The sequence below is a fragment of the Vanessa atalanta genome, chromosome 10, assembly GCF_905147765.1.
Source record: "Vanessa atalanta chromosome 10, ilVanAtal1.2, whole genome shotgun sequence".
NCBI lineage: Eukaryota > Metazoa > Arthropoda > Insecta > Lepidoptera > Nymphalidae > Vanessa > Vanessa atalanta.
In genome coordinates this window covers 159,417-180,590 of record NC_061880.1, presented here as the reverse complement: position 1 = coordinate 180,590, position 21,174 = coordinate 159,417, and the positions used below count along the sequence as shown (strand labels likewise).

At 37.8% G+C, this 21,174-nt stretch overlaps 2 protein-coding genes across 7 annotated transcripts; both read left to right on the top strand.

Moving 5' to 3' along the window:
- The first annotated feature begins 4,571 nt into the window (after positions 1 to 4,571).
- LOC125067044 (cathepsin L-like) lies at positions 4,572 to 8,189 on the top strand. Its single transcript, XM_047675422.1, has 6 exons — positions 4,572 to 4,664; positions 4,904 to 5,106; positions 6,720 to 6,855; positions 7,145 to 7,350; positions 7,428 to 7,626; positions 8,028 to 8,189. Exons 1-6 carry the CDS (start codon positions 4,572 to 4,574, stop codon positions 8,187 to 8,189), a joined length of 999 nt encoding a protein of 332 aa, XP_047531378.1.
- Positions 8,190 to 14,841: 6,652 nt separating this feature from the next.
- LOC125066981 (cathepsin L-like) lies at positions 14,842 to 20,257 on the top strand. 6 transcript variants are annotated; one of them, XM_047675327.1, is made up of 7 exons: positions 14,842 to 14,934; positions 15,594 to 15,788; positions 16,764 to 16,777; positions 18,225 to 18,372; positions 19,139 to 19,344; positions 19,422 to 19,620; positions 20,096 to 20,257. In XM_047675327.1, exons 1-7 carry the CDS (start codon positions 14,842 to 14,844, stop codon positions 20,255 to 20,257), a joined length of 1,017 nt encoding a protein of 338 aa, XP_047531283.1. The 6 variants fall into 6 exon arrangements, with proteins under 6 accessions (XP_047531283.1, XP_047531285.1, XP_047531281.1 ...); XM_047675329.1 differs by lacking the exon at positions 16,764 to 16,777 and adding an exon at positions 15,833 to 15,850 and having other exon boundaries at positions 18,235 to 18,372; XM_047675325.1 differs by lacking the exon at positions 16,764 to 16,777 and adding an exon at positions 17,240 to 17,255 and having other exon boundaries at positions 15,594 to 15,793; positions 18,205 to 18,372.
- The last annotated feature ends 917 nt before the right edge of the window (positions 20,258 to 21,174 follow it).

The window sequence follows — 21,174 nt, the reverse complement described above, 5'->3', positions numbered from 1 at the left end:
ACTTCCCCTTCGTCTTAAAAAAAATAAAAACAATCTGATTGTTGTAATATTAATAGCAGTAATGCATCCTGTAATGTACTCTCTGAATCATTTCATTACGTAATCGACACTCGCCAAGCGCGACGCAAACTCTATCAGGACGAGAGGTTGTGCCGACCTGTGACACTTCGGTCCGCAAGTACACGGCATAGGGGGTGTGAGGTTGCCGCGCGGCATATTTATCAATAGCGCCCAATCGAGCAAGGTCAACGATGTACATCCTCTAAGATATATAAATAAAGTGAATTAATTCAGCCGGCGCAGTCAGGCAGAACTCACATCTGAGTCTGGCTTGCTTTTGTTTAACGACTTAGCACTTGAAGTTTCTAAGCGTGTTCTGCTGCTGCCGTCTACTGTATATAAATACATTAAGGTAAGACTAAGCAATGAATTATATTTTTATAATTTCTAAACACACACACACCTCCTAAAACAGTTCAGAACACACACTTCTGATCTCTTGACGTCTGTCCTACCTAATATAAATACTTGTCATTTCAATGGTGCTATAAGACCGAAACTTGATTAAAAAAATATAGTCACCCACATATCTAACTTCTATACTTCTATATCTATACATATAATAAAATCGTAACTGATCGTAATCTGTACATGGAAGATAATAATAATAAATAATAATAATAATATATTCTTTATTGTACACCAAGATAAGTATAACACACAGGAAATAAATTTAACAAAATAAAGCATGGCACAAAAGGCGGCCTTATTGCTGAAGAGCGATCTCTTCCAGGCAACCTTGGGGCAGAGGAAATGGCCTATTAACGGCATAGGTGTACATTTTTTTTAAATGGAATATTCAATATACATAAGATATTTGAGAGAAATAGTACTGGGGGTACTTATTGAGGCAACAGATCACAAAATATGTTTTTTAGAATTTTTGTCTGTTTATCTGTTCATTTGTAAACACTAATCTCGGAATTGGCTTAACCGATTGGGATACGGTTTTCACATGTTCATGTTCTGTACTAAAATCGGGGTAAGATATAGGCTTTGTTTTATTAAAATCGGTTCACAATTAAAAAAGATATGTCAATTTAAAGAAAAATACAAAAATGTCTTCAAATTGATTTGGTTAAAGCTTTGATTAACTTTAGTCTGTAAAATGGTTATAAATGACAGTTAATGTGAACACAAAGTTAAAAAACGGATAGATTCGGAGTTTTTGTAATTTCTTAATTGACCAATGTAAGTTGGGCTTTCACCGATGTAGTCAATCGTATAAAATAGGTTTGACTTTGTACTGGTACTTTCGATCGGTCGCGGCCTGGACAACTATGGTATACAAACCGCGTCGCCAGCCGCGCCGCTGCCGTAGTTTTGAATGACGCACGTATTACAATAATATTTGAAATGTCTCCGGAATGTATTTGATAAGATACGTTAATACGACGAATCGTGAAAAGTCCATAGTCCATAGTCCAGGTACATACTCATTTGCATGGATACTATATAATAAATAATCATAAATAAATAAAAATTGGACTACATCACATACATTACTCTGATCCCAATGTAAGTAGCTAAAGCACTTGTGTTATGGATAATCAGAAGTAACGACGGTACCACAAACACCCAGACCCCAGACCATATAGAAAACTAATGATTTTTTTCAATATCGACTCGGCCGGGAATCGAACCCGGGACCTCGGAGTACCGTACCCATGAAAACCGGTGTACACACTACTCGACCACGGAGGTCGTTAAATATTATAGAATAGGTTAATATTTTGTGTCTTAGTTTGTTCGTTAATTCGAGAGCTTTAGTTGCGTTCGCTGCGCAAACGGTTAAAGATACGCAATAATCATGTATGACAGAATTAATCCTCTTAAAAAGTTCCAAGCAAAGTTCGCGATGGCGTATGTCTTATGTTCTAAATTTATTCGATAGTAATGCATTATTTGCGAAGTTGGTTCATAAACATGGTATTAATTTTTATGTAAATAGGTCTATCACAAGTATTTATTTTAACAAGAAATTGCCCCTACATCATTTGATTTCATTGAATAAACGGACCCAAGGTTGGTGGCGCATAGGTGATTTAAGGAGTGGTTAATATTTCTTACAGCGCCTTTGTCTATGGGCAGCGGTGACCACTTATCATCAGGTGGCCCATATGCTCGTCCGCCAACCAATGTCATAAAAAAATAAATAGATGTCATAATTTATGTACTTAATTGTAAAATCGTGAAACTCTGCCCCGTCTCGCCTACCAAACAAGCGCGGGACGAGACGGGGTGCTGGCCGGACCTGATGTGTGACTACAAGGTAACGATCTGTCGAGCAAAGTCGTCGACGGAGATCCACAATTTATATTACGTACCAGAAATGTACTGTCTAGTCCTTACTGTCGTGACCATCCGCCTTTACAATTTTAAATGATTTTAATATTGTTATTGTACATAAATACGAGTAATAACTTTAATATTATATTTGAACTGTTGCTGTTACCCGAATATGTTTAAAAATTAACTTAAAATGTTACGTTAATGCAATACTTCTTTTTATACCACATTGGTGTGTATTTCACCCACTTAGTGGTACAATATCAAAAAACACTTAAATACGTATTACTCATTTTTAATCAGTATCCCAAAAATAAAGTTTCATGTTTGTTACTTAAAAAATACTGACTCCCATAAAAACTTTCAACCCTTATATCACCTCCGTAGGGGTAGAATATGCAGAAACACTTAAATAAGTATCTAATCTTTTTTAATCAGTATCCCAAAAATAAAGTTTCATATTTCTAACTTAAAAAATTCCATACGAACGTTCGACCCCTATTTCACCCATTTTGGGGTAGAATATCCAAAATTTCCTCCTGAATGGGTTTCATAAGAGTCGTCACGGTAGCATGCGTAGGCGATCCTGTGGCGCCCGCCGAAAGACGGAGAGGGTACCGCTGGTTTTTTAGTGGGTAAACCCGGCGTACCTGGGCGCACTCCACGTCCAGGGCTCCGGGGAGTCCCACACACCCCCCCACTTACCATCACGTGGGAGAAGCGCGTAAAGCGTTTTTCCAGCGAGAAAAAAAAACAAAAAATGGGTTTCATAAGTGTACAGCCTAAAATATAAGGTTTATGATTCTAATTCTAAAAATTCTAATCATGACAATACTTTCAACAACTTACAACCTTTCATCCCCCTTTTCAACCCTTTACAGCACTTTTTTCCAAATAAAAAGTAGCCTGTGTCCTCTTTCTCAGACTTTAGACTATTTGTGTATCAAATTTCATTGAAATCGGTCCAGTAGTTTTGGCGTGAAAGCGAGACAGACATACAGACAGACAGACAGAGTTACTTTTGCATTTATATTATATTTTTATTTATTTATATTTATTTTTTTTTTTTTTAGTAAGTAAGTAAGTAAGTAAGTAAGTAGGTATGGATTGTTATTTCCCTCGCTGGAGAGCTCCGATAATAACCGCAACCGATCGCTGGTAAATTCAAAGTGCTACAGGGAGAACCGCGGCCTCCGACGCGCCTACAGCACGCTCCCGCCGCCCCGGCCGGCCGGTACCACCGCAAACGCTACGTTCCGCAATTTTTAAATCTGTAATATCTTCGAAAATAATCATTTAATCATATGCCATATTACCAGGGCCATATAGATCAATATTAAATCAACAATGTATTTAAGGTATTTCATTGGATAAGGATTAATGCTGTATAGGTTAAAATCGCTTCGACAATTAGCCAATATTTGTGGTAAAAAATAAATGACAAAAAAATGTTATTGTGGATTATCAGTTACAGATATACACATACCATCCCGGACTTTTTTGTACACATTTTTGAGGTGTACAATACTGTAGTGAAGGGAAATGGGGTAGGTATAATAAGACACGTCTGCACTGTTTGACAATGTTTTTAATAATGAATATTAAATAATCAAGTAAAGCTGTTCGTTGATTGAATGAGTGGTGAGCGAATGTGAATGAGTGAAAGATTGAATAATATAATGAAAGAGAAATCTATTATGTATAGAGGCTTGAATTTTTGTATATTCCAACATGTAGTACATTATTTTGATCTATCTCATAGTGTTCAGCCAGCGTTTGCTTATGCGCAAAAAATGTGTCTTTTTCGACATCACATTAGAAACCTCTAAAATTATCAGTGTTTATCTACTATATTGTCCACGTATTATACATAGTTTTTTTTTATATATTTTTTTTATTATACGTAGTTTTAAAGATTTAAGCATACAAAGGGACATAGGGACAAAAAAAGCGACTTTGTTTTAAACTATGTAAAGAATATATAAAAATACCTACAATATCTTTATTTATCCTGAACGAAGTTAAATAAGTTTTCAGATTACAAACTACGTTCCATTTTTCTATAAATCACGTACGGAGGGTTACTTTGTCCTACGCTGTAAACTTCCTGTTTGGTTTAAATTTAAATATAGAATAAAAACTGTTACTTCTATACAAATATATTTCCCATATTTTCGACTCACTTTTTGTAACAATCGTGAAATTTTAACGTAGCTAACACAATGAGGAGCCTGGCTGTGCTGATGGTTGTGGTGGTGGTGGTCGGTGCCGACAGCTTCGTCGACCTCATCCGCGAGGAATGGAACGCCTTCAAGGTAAACAAAATCACGTGCCCAGATGTAAGTTCAGTATTGACTATAAATGTTCGCTGTGGTCGCCATAAATTGGTATTAATACAATGTTATGTAGCGCCAATGGTTCCATGGGTGCGCACTGCCCGGAGACATTGTCCGGGTGTCGTCACCACCCGCAGTAGGTCACACATAACTTCATTCGGAATTATCTACTCTAGAGTACCAATTAACAATGAAAATAATCCTATCGTTTGCATTAGCTCAAACACAAGAAATCGTACGAAAACGAGACCGAGGACCGGTTCCGTATGAAGATCTACGCTGAGAATAAGCTTAAGATGGCGAAGCATAACCGGCGCTTCGAGCGCGGCGAGGTGACGTACCGCCTCGGAGTCAACAAGTACGCGGACAAGCTGCAGCATGAGTTCGTGCACAGCACGAGCGGGATCAACTTCAAGGCCAAGTGAGTGCACGCCTACGCCCTACAGCACGATGATCGACATTACGAGATCCGATCTACCTTACACGTGTGACGTCATGCTCGATTAAATCGATAAAAACTGAGGTTACAACGATACTGAATAATACTCTCGGATCATAAAATCTCTTTGTAAAAATATTGCCAACACGTGGGGAGCGGCTTTTGGCACGTACTTTACTTTCATAGCCATTCTCAGTTCCATAACACGAATGAATCATCATATTACTTACTTCAGTGATAAATAATGTAAATTGGTAAACGACCTTAAAACCAACATAGATCCAAACCACTAAGATAATCCCATAAACGATCTCTATGTTCGTGTATTAGCTGGACATATCTAACAAGCCGAGGACTTGCTGTATACGCTAGACAATTTGTGACTTAAATTAGAGTTGTCCCAAAGCTTTAATGTCGGTTTTTTAAAGGCGCGTGACGTTATGAAATGCTTTTTTTGGTATATTGTTTATATTATATATATATAGGTATATTGGCATATAATATTGGTATATTGGCTCGCTCCAGTTCTGGGAAAGGCACTCTCTCCCGTGATTAGTACGAGTTAGTAGTAGGCAGTGATTTAGTTTGAGCTCAAGATAAAGAGATGCATTGACTTGACGACTATAGTCGTATATTAAGTGAAGTTACGCAAGTTTAATTATATTCAAACAAACATTTATATCTGCAAGCTACTTGTCGCTGATGAGATTAGCCTCTGTAAATGACTTATATTTATCCTTCCGGTTATGGAATGAACAGAATAATGAAATATACAGTACTGTTGTCAGGTTTTTCCTATAGATACGTTCTGCCCAATGCCATTTGAGTAATGTGATTCGTTTTCGTACATCTGTTAGTTTGTTTTTCTTATAATGTAGTCGCTGCTCATTTTGACTGAATGCTTTAATCCAATCATACTTCTTTCCATTTTACGTTGGTAGATAGCAAACCTTTCTTCGTCCTCTTTTTTCAATGAAGTTTGACAACCGTATGTAAGACATGGTAATACTGCTAGATCGAAAAACTTTTTCTTTACATTAGTATTGATGGTGTTATTTTGCATTATTTCTTCCAAGCTCTTCTTATTTAACATTATATTTTCGAGGCTAAAGTTATCCTTCGTCGTATCTCTTTGCCTGTCTTATTTTTAAATAATATTAACAATCCGAGATGTACGTATTATTTTACACATTCCATTTTTTCATGTGCTATTGTGATTTCATTAGGTTCTCTATCAGTTAGAATTTTGATTTCTATTGTGTTCAATGACAATCCCACTTTTGGACTTTCCATCGCGCTTTCTGCAAACACTACGTAGTCATCCACAAATCGCAGATCAATAATAAGATAAATCGAAAAAGCGTCAATAGAATAATGGTTTAAGGGTCGCGTAGCAATGTTAAAGTAACAGGATCGATCCTGGGCTACTGTCGTCCCCACTCTTCACATTAGAAGCGTTAAGCATAAGTGGAGGGGTCAATAGGAATATTAGTAATTCCTAATAAAGGGGCACTTTTGTACATTAATGAATAAATGAGACGTAGCTGTACGACAGACTTAGAGCAGGTAGTGAGGCGTGTGTTGTCTGTCGGCAGACTCGACTGGACAATAGATATTGTAGTGCCACCCATCGACTGTGACCCACCGAATGCGCTGGACTGGCGCTCGGAGGGCGCCGTCACCGAAGTCAAGGACCAAGGAGATTGCAGCGCTGGTTATGCCTTCAGCACCGTGAGTGTCCACCCACACGAACATTCTCTACACACAACATCTTTGACAGTATTTCATACCCTTGTTCCAATGACACAAAATATTATCTATGAATATTATGTTTGATGCAACATACCTCTATGGGTAGCCCATATTCAGGATTGTTTCTGCGCAAAGGAAGAATTGCAATTGAATTATAAATATAAATGAACACGAAACCTCTCCCACCGCGCCCACGGGGACACGTCGTCGACTCTATTTGATTTTATTATTTCTCCTAAAATAAACTGTGGCCTTATCTACACCGCAGGCGGGCTCGATGGAGGGGATGCATTTCCGCAGTAGCGGCGACCTCGTGTCGCTTTCGGCGCAGAATCTGATCGACTGCTCGTTAAAGTTCTGGAACCATGGCTGCGACGGTGGCCACGTGGGTCATGCCTTATTGTACATCCTCAACAGCGGAGGCATCAACACAGAAGAGAGCTACCCTTACGAGGGCGTCGTCAACAATTGCAGGTATACGTAAGCGCCTTGTATAAAAAGGGTAATGTTAACCACTAGTCCGTCCAGCCACTAAATGCCGACTGTCACAGGTTCGACCCTGCGAACGAGGTCGTGAGCCTCTTGGCATACAATATGTTTGTGAGAGGTGACGAGGAAATAATGAAGAAAGTCGTGGTCACCATGGGACCTATCTCTGCCATGATCGACGCCAGCCAAGTGTCCTTCCAGCTCTACTCGTCTGGAGTCTACTACGACGAGGACTGCTCCTCCAGCGACCTCAACCATGGGGTGAGTCTGGAACTCTATCCTTAAAGTTTTAAGCTGACTGATTTGTTGATAAAAAAATGTTTTTAAAAATGTTGGAACTACATTATAATATTATGAGTAAGATGGTATAGAAAGAGGTAGTGGTAGATCAGGCTTAACTACTCGTATCATATCTAAATTACTTTACACTTTGGTTAATGAAAGTAGCCTCAAAAACTCATCTAAAGACACTACGAGCTGCTTATATACAATGGCTTAAATGATAACAATAACAGTTCATGTAAACGTTCCAAATCAATACACCGATCGTTCCAGCTGTTCATTACGCATTATTCTTGTCATGTTACCGTATTTATACAATAATATATCACTATAATTAGTGAGTCCTGGTTTTGTATTTACCTCGGTCCGCCCGTCTACAGGTGCTGGTGGTGGGCTACGATACAGACGAAGAGGGCGGTGACTACTGGCTCGTAAAGAACTCGTGGGGAACCTCGTGGGGGGAGGACGGCTATATCAAGATGGCGCGCAACCGCGGCAACAATTGCGGCATCGCCTCGTACATCGCCTACCCTTTCATATAAGATACACTCCTACTGACTTTTCGTTTTAATATCCACGACTTAAAGTGCCAGCCATCTCAGATTCCTAGCGTTAAGTTAATAATTATTGATAAACATTTTGTAAAGCCGACCTGTTTCATTTACCTTCGCTGTAACACGATTTCTTTTGGAACCGAATGAAATACATTAATATATTAGGTAAGTCGCTATTTGCAATATCTACGAGTATTATATCTCGCCGAGGAACAGGATTTAGTCTAATTGCTCATATCCAGTTCGTACGATATCATTTAACATTTAACGTCACGTCAATCGTGACGTGTCGTAACATGTCGTGACGTGTCGAGTGCTATTTGTTGAATACTGATGCAGCTTTCATTTTTTATCTGTGTTCTGATTGTTCCCATGAAATGCACATGACATAAATGCTACATCACACCAGCCGTGTCAACGTAATGAAATTGTGTACAAAGTTACTTTATGTTATGAAATTTAATAATTAATTATTTCTACATATTAAATATGCTTACTGTCATTAGTAATATAAATAAGCTACTCAGAAACCATTATATCAAAGTCTACATCGAAATCAGAATACTCTTTATTCAAGTAGGCTTTTACGAGCACTTTAGAATCGTCTTCTTATACATCTGTGCTGAACGTAAAGCTACCACTGGTTCATAATGTAGGTTCTACCAAGATGAACCGCCAAAAACTCCAACGTTTGAAATACAAAGTTAAATACAATGATATATACCTACCTGAAAATCCACGCATTTTTATCATCTTGTGTTTAATAGTATGCCTTATTTATATATATATTTTTTTTAAACTGTAAGCCTATAAATTATTTATAAATAAATAATCTTTAAATGATGTATAGCTTTTAGCTATTGAGTTATATTCAATCACAGAATGATTTTGATTAAAAAAGTAGAAAAAGAATATTTTTGAATTTGACGTGGGAATTGTTAATCTGGGTTGAAGAATGGGAGATAATGGATGATTGTAACAAAAACTGGAGCATATAAATATTGTAAACTATTTACAAATATTGTTAATTATTTGGTGTTCCCGTTTACTTGAAGCTTGTAAGTTGTTGTGTTGTGAAGACCTCTTCACAACGATATAAAGTTATGCGGCATTATAGAAACGAATACCTTACCCCATGAAAGATTTATTGGAGACTCAGCTCCGCAGCATACGCGGTTAGAAAATCTAGACGACCAACTGTGGTCGATAATGCTCAATTAGTATCTTTTAATTAACTTTATAGCATTATGTCTTATGGCATTTTGCTTCGTGGTAACGCTGCGGGTATTGTAACTGTTTTTATACCGCAAAAAGAGCTGTTAGGTCTATTTATAATCTTGGAGCTCGAAACTCCTTTAGGGGTGTTTTTAATAGAGTAGTTATTCTTACAGTTGTCACAATATGTTTACAACTATATTAATATGTTCACAATAATATACATATTTTCGAAAGAAACGGTGATATTAATCATTGTATTGTACACGAGGAAGGAGGGTCAACTGATAACACCTAGATTCCGATAGCAAAGTTATATTATATAATATGCCCCAGGAAGGTGGCACGGGATTCGTTTTTATGATAAGATTCCACAGTAAAAAAGCGTGGACTTTAAGGCCCGCTTTACAAAAAGTCACTCGAGTGGCGTTTAAACTCTGATCATATAATCTTAAATTTTAGGTATAGATCAAAACTCAAAATACAATTTATTTTTATAAACATTTTAATATCTTCTCAGTTGAAACTAGTCTCTACTACTCAAGTCTATCGAATTGTTATCTTTTGAAATTGTCCTTTGTTGAAGTCTGTTCTCATTCACAATTTTTAGGAATTTAAATATTTACTTCGTTTACTGCGAATGGACAGTGGACATACTAACTGTACCTGTCCATTCGCTCGTGGTGATCCTGTAGCTATCAAGTGTCAGTTATCTGGTATCACAGAACTCTTCAAAATCCTTACTCGAAAGCAACATCCTTAATTTGCGATTATACGTTTTGGTATACGTTTTGTACCAAATAACTCAACATTATCTTTTACGGCTTCAATGTTACTTTTAGTAGCAATATGAAGTGTGAAACAATAAGATAAATTTCGTGAACGCTTTACTTTTCTGTCCTTTATTTAAATCAGAAACTATCTTGGATATTTCAGAGTCACGTTTTTATTCAGCTAGAACCCAATTACTGGAAATCTATCTTGGAATTTATCTTTCATTTTACATTCGCTTTAGAAAAAACCGATATTGAATGATTGCGCGATAAAAAATCTGGATCTGCCAAATCTTTGCCTTAAAAACTATATCAAAGTCAAAATATTGTAAATACGGAGTAAGCCATGTGTGAACTCGCGGTGTCAAGTCAATCTTTTTATGGGATAATTGTAATCAGTTACGACTATAAATTTTGTACCGTATAAATATTGCTGAAATGTTTTATCGCATTGGTTGTTGTTAATAAGTCAATTTGTTAATCCAACAACCAACTCTCGTCTCTAACTCGTAACTATGGTACCGTGAATACGCAGGTGTGGTTCTTTTGCTGAAATACGCGACTACTCTATCTTTATTTTCTACGGATTGGAATAAAATAGCACCGTAAGTAACAAATTCTTAAAACTGTTTCTTTAGTGAGAAAGGAAATAATTTTGTTGTTATTGCTCTCTACAAGAGTAATACTTTATCAATCTTTTGTACGCCATAGTACAGAGGACAATGAAACAAGTAGTTTTTATAAAATATTTAATGTCTTTGTTTTAATTCTATATCTCATAAATCATGAGACTAAATAAAAACTTTTAATGAATATTTTTAGGAATCTGAGTTGTATGTCGCTTCACGCCGTGGATATTAGCGTATAATCAATGAACATGAAGTTGTAACAGTTGCGCGCCAACTACATGTATCCGAGCGAGCCCTACGAGCGTCCCTAAGAGTTCTTCACGAGCCAGTAGTCGCCGCCCACCTCGTCACCGCCATAGTCCACCACCAGCACCTGCGGGCGGACGACGGTGTGAGGTTACTACGACTTTCATATCTACATACGTAATCACCGATAACTCTCGTAAGGGTAGCTCTCCTCCGTGTCGATACCTTCGTTGTCGCGGGTGTACATGAAGGCGTGGGGCGCGGAACCGCCTCTGCAGCCCTTGTTCACGTACGCGCCCGAGCAGTCGATCAAATTCTGCTCTGACAGCGACACGAGGACGCCGCTATTGCGGATTGCTGCCCCTCCAGCGAGCGGTGGCGGTTAGGTCTCAGTTTATTTTTGGAGAACGAATGAAATGAAATAGTGGAAGAGGTTTCGTTTCACTCATTTGAGGTCAGTACCTTTTGCTTTATTGACGCTTTTTTGGTTTATTGAATATTTGAAGGCTATCTACTATCTTAATATCATTATATTTATCTTCTATTACGTTAGAGGTAGAGAATTTAATTAACTTTATCTTCTTACTATTTAACAGTCATTATTAACACTGGACTAGTCATGTCGACAAATCTTGAAAAACTTCATTTTATAAAAAAAAAAGAAAAATTCCTCAGCAAACAAAAATATCACGTTTAAATTATCTAAAATAAACCATTTACATAAATGAGGAAGAGAAATGGACCAAGAATTTATTCTCCGGGGATCCAGCATAACTGGAGACCCAGGAGATCTCTTTTTATTTTTAATGAAACCTCTGAATCCGATTACTGAGATACGAAATCAGAACATCGAGTGCAATGTCTTTAATGCCCCAAAGACGTAACTTCCTGACTGAAAGTTTCGTATTACAAACAATCTTAGGCCTTAGATAAATCACAAAATATCCTTAAGGCATCCTGTAACTCCTCCCGGTTCTAAATATATTTTACCGAGCTCAACACTATCATCGGTTGTGAAGCGTAGCCTTGCAAATCCAAATTGTTTATTGTTGTTAGGATTGAAATGTAATGTAACATTTGAGCTGGTAATATTTTTCCAAAGACCTTGCTTAGAGTTGGTAGTACAAAGATGATTCTACCTGATTTAAAAAGATTTAAAAAATGAACGTTTAATTTAAAATTAACGACAAATGAAGATTTAAACAAAAACCTATAATAGAAACAAATAAACTTTAAAAGAAATATAAGAAAGCGGCCAAGTGCGAGGCGGACTCGCCTATGAAGGGTTCCGTAGCATCAAGGAACAAAGTCTATTTTTATGAATTTTAATTTTTTTTTTTTTATATTTGAGTCGATTGAATGACGGTAAATTTCGGTTTACGATTTATGACGTATTAAAAAAAAAACTACTAACTAGATCTCGTTGAAACCAATTTTCTGTGGAAGTTTGCAGGACATTGTGCATCATGTTGATCACACACATCAACAACACAACATCACATGTTTGTGACATTTGTACATCATATATTTTTTTTGATATCGTGGCCTATCCATAGATGTGGACACGTATGGGTTTGATGAAAAAAAATTTTTCGAGATTCAGTTCTAAGTATACTAACCCCCTAAATTTATTGCTTTTTTTTCTATTTTTGTGTGAAAATCTTAATGCGGTTCACATAATAGATCTACTTACCAAGTTTCAGCAGTGTAGCTCTTATAGTTACGGAAAAAAGTGGCTGTGACATACAGACAGAAAGACAGACAGACATGACGAATCTATAAGGATTCCGTTTCCGATTCCGAACCCTAAAAACAATCTGAATGTTTTAATAGATGAACGATGACTAGATGAGCTGTCTTTCCTAAGCTATCTATCACAAGATCGTTTTATTCGCATTGGAATATTAAGTAACACAACACTAAGGGAACCTTCGGCTTATTTTTGCAGAATATCTTTTTAATTGTTTTTTTCCAAGCGCGAAGTAACCGCTCTATCGCTTAATTTCTCCCTCTGTCGCGGTGAGAGGTTGTACCGAAAGGGCCTGTGACGCTTTGCAAGTACAGGGCACAGGGTGTGAGGCGTGTTTATCGGTAACGCCCAATCGGGCAAGGTCAACTCTTAGCTATATAAATCAAGTAAATTAATTCAGCCGGCGCAGTCAAGCAGAACTCACATCTGAGTCTGGCTTGTATTTGTTTAACGACTTAGCACTTGAAGTTTCTAAGCGTGTTCCGCTGCTGCCGTCTACTGTACATAAATACATTAAGGTAAGACAAAGCAACAGACTGTCTCATAAAAATTCAAATAAGTATAAACGCTATGAGAATTAGGCCGTGGATACGTGATATAGCTTTATTTGAGTTATCTTGATTCCTTTTTTCTCAGTTATTGTCACTGGAAAAACTTAAATATATATGTATATTTGTTAACGTACATCGCAAAAAGCATTTCCCCTTCTTCTTCGAAAAAAAATTGAAATTATTTAGAAGTTATTATATATAAGTCATTCGCGCTGACTGCGCTAAAGTTATTGTTATTCATTATTGTCCGTTTTCTAAATTCAGTTTAAAAAAAACTATTGGGATTTGAGTTATAAGATAGTGCTGACTTGTCTCACCCCACTACATATACTGTGAAGTTTTCGTACACTCTGAACAAAAATCTTGTCTAAAATTTCGATAGCTTAAAGGAAAATTTGGATACTAGTGCAGCTACTATACAAAACATTTAACTCTCGAAATGAACAACTTACCTTTGAATACAAAGATCCTCCACAAAGTTAAATCTTGCTGAGCAATATGTGCGCGAAAACAACTTGAAAATCAATGGAATCCCCGAAAACGAAGGTGAAAATCTTGTAAATACTTTGGGACAGGCAAAAACGGTTAACATTACTCTTCCAAAAGATGACATTATACAACTTACTCAAGTTGCAGAAATCAAAATAACAGTAACGGACCACGTACTGCTATTGCCCGACTACGTGCGCCGCGACACCGTGATATCTTATTAGCAGCCGTTCAAACTTATATGAGAATAATAGTGATAAAAAATTAAACTCATCATCTAGGTTTAGGTGGTACGCAATCACCGGTACATATTGCAGAGCATTTGACCACATTAAATAACTCAATTCATGCGGCAACGCCAGTGAAAGCGTTTAATTATAGGTTCACCTGAGTGCGTAATATATGTTCGCAAAAATGAATCTAGCCAGGCCATACTAATTCGTAATGCTTATAGTATTCAGCCTGTTTAGCAAATAAAATCATAATACTCAATACTGTAATAAAACCAGTTGATAATGTTTGAACTATATTATCAAAAAGTTCCAGGTATTCGTAGTCGCACAAAACAAGTGCACAAAAATATTAATATTTTAATTTTTATTAATATTTATTGTTATTTAGTATTTCTATTTGAATGTCGCTCCAAATGATTAATATTGATTTTTGTACATATTTGAATGGATTTTTACATATTTTGAGATTGATTAAATAAAGCTTGGCGAGATAAAATCTTTATTTAACCCCAACGAAGTCGGGCTCGGGGCGGACTGCTGTAACTAAGTTTTCAGATTACAAACTAAATTCCATTTTTCCATAAAACAAGTACCGAGTGTTTCTTTGTGTTCAAGTAGGTGTTAACATCCTGTTTCGTTTAAATATATGTACAGAATAAAAACGGTTACTTTTGTACAAATATATTTCGCATTTTTTCGAGACTCGCATTTTTGTAATAATGGCAATTTTTGCAACTTTAATATAGATAACACAATGAGGAGCCTGGCTGTGCTGTTGGTGGTGGTGGCGGTGGTCGGTGCCGACAGCTTCGTCGACTTCATCCTCGATGAATGGAAAGCCTTCAAGGTAAACAAAATCACGTGCCCAGATATAAGTTATAAGTTTAGTATTTACTTTCAATGTTCGCTGTGGTCGCCATAAATTGGTATTAATACAATATATACGTGCGAGAGATAAGTGGACTGTATTAAGATGAGGACAAAAGGAAGTTGGTAGCTCGAAATCCGGGCTTTTACTTTTGAAAACACTTTCTTCTTGGGAGCGCTCCCTTGGTCTTCACACTTGAAGAACACAGCCAAGGGATGCGTGATATTATATGTCTGATATGAGAAGGATAATAGTTCATTACACTGGCTAACTTTTAAGCCCGGCCACACGAGAAGGAAAGTACGTCATACGTCAAAATCATACCATGAAGGTTTCAATTTATGCAATATCCTAAATACGCTACTCAATGTAATATAGCGCCAATGATTCCATTGTAGCGCAATGCGCGGCGATACTGTCCAAGTGTCGTCACCACCGTCGGTAGGCCACACATAACTCAGTTGTCTAACGTCACCATCACTCTGCATCACATACAAAGATTTAACCAAATCATCAAGACGGTAGTCATTTATTGATGATTTTATAAGATCTTCAATTGCGCTCCGTTACACATATTTATATATAACGATTTAATTTTTGCAATATGAAAGTGGCAATAAACCCATCGTTTGCATTAGCTCATACACCAGAAATCGTACGAAAACGAGATCGAAGAACTGTTCCGTATGAAGATCTACGCTGAGAACAAGCTTAAGATTAAGAAGCACAACCAGCTCTTCGAGAGCGGCCAGGTGACGTACCGACTCGGCGTCAACAAGTACGCGGACATGCTGCAGCACGAGTTCATGACCATGAACGGGTTCAACCGCACCGCCAAGTGAGTGCACGGCTGTACTGCGATAATAAACCTTACGAGATCCGATCCATCTTACACGTGTAACGTCATTGTCATGCTTCATTCAGTCTGATGTTTAGATCACGGTTTTCTTCAATGTGTTTCCTGAAAGAGGGCCAATCAGTATGCTGGTTATATAATAGTGTAGTTATCTCGTCTTCAATTATAGTTGAGCTGATATTTAGTAAAACTGGGGTGTGATCAGATGACCCATCAGCACACGACTCGATCTTCTTATACTGTTTGGAGAGTCCTTTTGTTAGGAAGAAGTCAAGTATGTCCGGGATTCGAGCGCGATCGGCCGGCCAGTAAGTAGGTTCTGATGATACAATTGTATTTAAGTGATTTATATCGACGCTCAACTTTAGTTGTTTTCCCTTAGTTGTATTTAGTCTCGAACCCCAATTAATATGTTTGGAGCCTCCTGCTATGAAGCGATTTCCTAGACTTGAGAAGAAGTGAGAAAACAAGTCCATCCATCAAGACTTCGGTAGCTAATTTCACACTCCCCGGTCTGGGTACCGGAGAGCACCGCGTACAATCTTTACGTCTATCTATCTTTATTATTGACGACCTCCGTGGTCGAGTAGTGTGTACACCGGTTTTCATGGGTACACCACTCCGAGGTCCCGGGTTCGATTCCCGGCCGAGTCGATGTAGAAAAAGTTCATTAGTTTTCTATGTTGTCTTGGGTCTGGGTGTTTTTGTGGTACCGTCGTTACTTCTGATTTCCATAACACAAGTGCTTTAGCTACTTACATTGGGATCAGAGTAATGTATGTGATGTTGTCCAATATTTATTATTATTATTATTATTTGGGAGAAAAAACACATACTAATTTCCCAAGTCAGTATTGCAACTATTTAACATCCCTTGGTTTGCGGTGGCCTTAACAGGTTAATCGACCGCCGCCTGTGACCCGGCGTGGTTGTTGTCGGTTGCACCAACCAGGGGATACGTGTAGGGTGATCAACGACAGTTGGTGATTCCTACGGACGCGAGCGACTCTGTCTTTGTCGTTGCAAAATATCTTAATATTACATTAAATCAATTGGTCCTTAGTAACATAACACGAAATAATTGTCATATTTTTCACCTCAATCATAAATAATGTAAATGGATAAACGAAATTCCAGTAACCTTAAAACGCTCCGCTGTTTAGATCCAAACCACTAATACCATAGACAATTAATAATTTGTTTATTAATTGTATATGTCTAACAAACCCAGTCTATTTCTATTTACTCTAAACAACGTGATTTAAATTTGAGTTGCTCCCAAGGCTTGTTGTCCGGTGTTTATTTGAATCCAAATTCAATACATGTGGAAGTACTTGGTAATATATTTTGTAACAAACGAGTAAGTCAACGAGCTTCAAAGGCTGCGTGACGTCATTAATTGCATTTAGGTCTGTTTGCTCGCTTTAGTTCTGGGAAAGGCACTGTCTCTCGTAATTAGGACATTTTTCTCGGCGAGTGATTTAGTTTGACCTCGGAAATTGTGGAATTTAATTATATGATTTGCAAAATTCAATATATTCAAACAAACATTTATAACTGTAAGCTATTTGTCGCTAATGAGTTTGTCCTCTGTAAATAATTTATAATAATTAATTAACCGAACAACCACACTATACAGTGTTGTTCGATTATTCATATTTTTGTTATTTTGTCCCTAAGGAAGCTACTAAACAAAAACTTGCGAATTCGCTATTGGTCCCCCGTTTCACTTTATAATTTTACACCAAAATTTAATAAGTGCAACGGGAGACATTGACACGGTTTTTTGTTTGTTGTTTTTTCTGTTGCGCGCTATCTATTATAATAGTCTCCGAATTGGAACACCGCAGTGCTTTGAGCATATATGTGGAACGCTACTCGCGTTGAAACACTGGCCCCTGCTGGTCTCTCGTTTTAAATTATATCTTTGTGCAGTTGAAACCCTGTAGTAATTTTTCAAAAACCTTTACTAAAAGTATAACACCTCGTCCTTTTCGTATTTTTTTGAAAGAAATTCATTGTGACTATTTTCTTATTTTACCCTTTTTCCAACAGTTTTATTCAGAATACAATTTTTCTGTTTGAAACGACCTACGGCGGGTCGTTTTCATTTCCAAGGTGTATTATCATGTCATAAGTCATTAATTTTATAATATTCTCCAACGCACAAAGGTACCTTTAACGATATTTTAGAGTTTTGCAATTGAATAATTTTGGACGTGCTGGGATTCTGTTGTAAAAGCGTTCACACTTACGTTTACGCACAATTTACGAACGAATCAATCACATTATCAAGTATATCTTGAGAAGCTACTATAGTATAGTATCAATTTGAATATTACTTTTATCTGAAGCTAACTGATATTTTGTTCTACGATTGACTTAGTGATGAGTATTTGTTGTCTGTCGGCAGTGTCAATAAGACACCAAGCTTGCGCGGGGCCACGTACTTGCCGCCTGCCAACGTGGCGATACCGGAGCTGGTGGACTGGCGCTCGCTTGGTGCCGTCACCGAAGTCAAGGACCAAGGAAGCTGCGGCTCCTGCTGGGCTTTCAGTACCGTAAGTGTCCGAGCAACGCACCCACACCACACTTACTGAGCACAAATCAACACAGCGTTCCCTCTCCTTCTGAAGTGTCGCCAATTCCCAGTCAAGTTGGCATTGGCCATGTCGGCCTTTATTTGCCGAGCCTGGTCTCCTCACACGGTCAACTATACGTTGCAATATCTCAAGTCCATTCTGAAAACTCCGTCGAGATACCAATTGAGTACAACTCGCAGCATCATGTCATTAATGGAGAAGAAACATTCACCAGAAACGTCTTCGTATGCGTAAAATTACAATAAGTACAATGCTCACAGTTCATTGCATCGACCATTTATTAAACAAATTATTATTATTTTTAAACTACCATGTTTTAGTTATAAATTGTTGAGTTTATTTTAAATAAAATTAAAGTAAATTGTTGACAACAAGCTCCAGTTGTAACTGAACTAATGACAATTAAAATTTCATTTGAATATGGTTTCATAATTTTGGCGGCAAATGTAGATGAGTGAGTTGCAGTTTACAATGAAATGAAAACAAAACAAAACCTATCGCAACCTATAGGTTTCGCAATTCCTAAAAATCTGTTGAATAAACGCCAAGTTTCGGGGGTGACCCAGTAGTTCGTACCATTTTATATACAATGTGCGTATTTTAGAAAAAACGTCGCTTCGCACAGGAAGATGAATTATAAACACAAACGAGTGGCCCGAAACGTCTCCCACCGCGCTCACGGGGACACGTGGTCGACTCTATTTGCTTTTATTCTTTTCCACAGACGGGCTCACTCGAGGGGCAGCAATTCCGCAAGAGCAACATCCTTGTCTCGCTGTCGGAGCAAAACCTGATCGATTGCTCATTCGCGTACGGAAACCTCGGCTGCAATGGTGGCCTCATGCCCTATGCCTACACATACATCCACGAAAACGGAGGCATCGACACAGAGGAGAGCTACCCCTACGAGGAATGCGTCAAAACCTGCAGGTACGCGTGAATGTCGGGCGTAATAAAGGTACCGTCGACCACTAGCCCTTCCAGCCACTAAACGCCGACCGTCGCAGGTTCGACCCAGTTAATGTGGGCGCGGAAGTCGTGGGATTCATGGACCTGCCGGAGGGTGACGAGGAAATACTGAAGCAGGCTGTGGCCAACGTGGGGCCCGTCTCTGTCGCCATTGACGCCAGCCGGGTGTCCTTCCAGCTCTACTCTTCTGGAGTCTACCACGACGAGCAGTGCTCCTCCAGCAACCTGAGTCACGGGGTGAGTTTGGCTCTTAACTCAATCTTTATGGTTTTAAGTTGACTAACTCGTTAAAAAATTGTGTTTAAAAAAGAAATAAAAGTTGGAACGACTACGTTATAATATTATGAGTAAGATGGTATAGATAGAGGTAGTGGTAAAGCAGGCTTAACCATCGTATCTAAATAAGTTTACACTTCATTTAATGAAAGTAGTTTATCAGGAACTCATCTTAGACACATCACGAGCTGATTCACTGCAATGGCTTATTAAGTAATAATAATAATAGTTCATGTAAACGTTTCAAATCAATACACCGTTCGTTGCAGCTGCTTAGCGCTCATGTTACGCATTATACATGTCCTGTTACCGTATTTATACAATTATATACTCATTACAAATCAGATTGAATGATTTGCCCTCACTGAAGTCATTTAGCATCACTATAGTTAGTAAGTCCTATTTTTGTGGCTTATTTCGGTCCGTCTGTCCGCAGGTGCTGGTGGTGGGCTACGGTACAGACGAAGAGGGCGGTGACTACTGGCTCGTAAAGAACTCGTGGGGAAGCTCGTGGGGGGAGAACGGCTACATCAAGATGGCGCGCAACCGCGGCAACAACTGCGGCATCGCTTCGTTCGGCTCCTACCCGCTCGTCTAAGCTACACTCCGACTGACTATTCGTTTTAATATCCACGACGTAAAGCGTGCCAGCTATCTTAGATTCCTAGCGTTAAGTTAATAATTATTGGTTATTAATTCATGAGATAAAGAAGAAAAATAATAATTAAACATTTTTTAAAGCCGACCTGTTTCATTTACCTTCGCTTTAATTCGACTTTTATGGAACCGAATGAAATACATTAATATATTAAGAAAGTCGCTATTTATAATATCTACGAGTATTATCTCTCGCTGAAGAACAAGATTTTGTCTAATGGATGATCCATTAGACAAAATCTTGTTCCAAAATCCAGTTCGCACAATATCACAGCACAGTAACATATCGACGTGACGTGCATGTCGTGACGTGTCGAGTACTACTTGTTAAATACTAATGCAGCTGTTCGCACCTACAACTACTAATTTAGATGTATATATAAAACAGATCATTGATTTAATTTTAAATAGCATTAGTTTCTATATAATCAATCTTTTTTTACAACATTTTTATAAAAAAGAATGTGCCAAAGCGAGTGTTCTGTTTTCTTTCTTTTGATTTGTTCACTTACTTATAAGCCATCTTATTAGCCAACGATACAAGTACTAGATTACAAGAATATATTATACTAGTTTTTCAAGCAAATTTTGTTCTTATTGAGTTCGGTATCGGACTCCAATGTCTAAGTAATAAACAGCAACTTTTCGGACTCTATTTAACTGAAACGCCATACGATCAATGGATTTCGTGAGCATCTTGTGTTCTGATTGTTCCCATGAAATGCGCGTGATATAAATGCTGCATGATACCAAACGTCAACGTTACGAAAACTTTATAATCATATTTTTTTACATCTGTACTAAATGTAAAGCTACCACCGGTTAATAATGTAGGTTCTACCAAGAAGAACCACCAAA

Coding starts and splice junctions, on each gene's coding strand:
- LOC125067044 (XM_047675422.1), top strand. CDS start 4,572: ATGAGGAGCCTGGCTGTGCTGATGGTTGTGGTGGTGGTGGTCGGTGCC. Junction 5,107..6,719: donor GGGATCAACTTCAAGGCCAA/GTGAGTGCACGC, acceptor GTCTGTCGGCAG/ACTCGACTGGACAATAGATA. Junction 7,627..8,027: donor CCAGCGACCTCAACCATGGG/GTGAGTCTGGAA, acceptor GCCCGTCTACAG/GTGCTGGTGGTGGGCTACGA.
- LOC125066981 (XM_047675325.1), top strand. CDS start 14,842: ATGAGGAGCCTGGCTGTGCTGTTGGTGGTGGTGGCGGTGGTCGGTGCC. Junction 14,935..15,593: donor ATGAATGGAAAGCCTTCAAG/GTAAACAAAATC, acceptor CGTTTGCATTAG/CTCATACACCAGAAATCGTA. Junction 19,621..20,095: donor CCAGCAACCTGAGTCACGGG/GTGAGTTTGGCT, acceptor GTCTGTCCGCAG/GTGCTGGTGGTGGGCTACGG.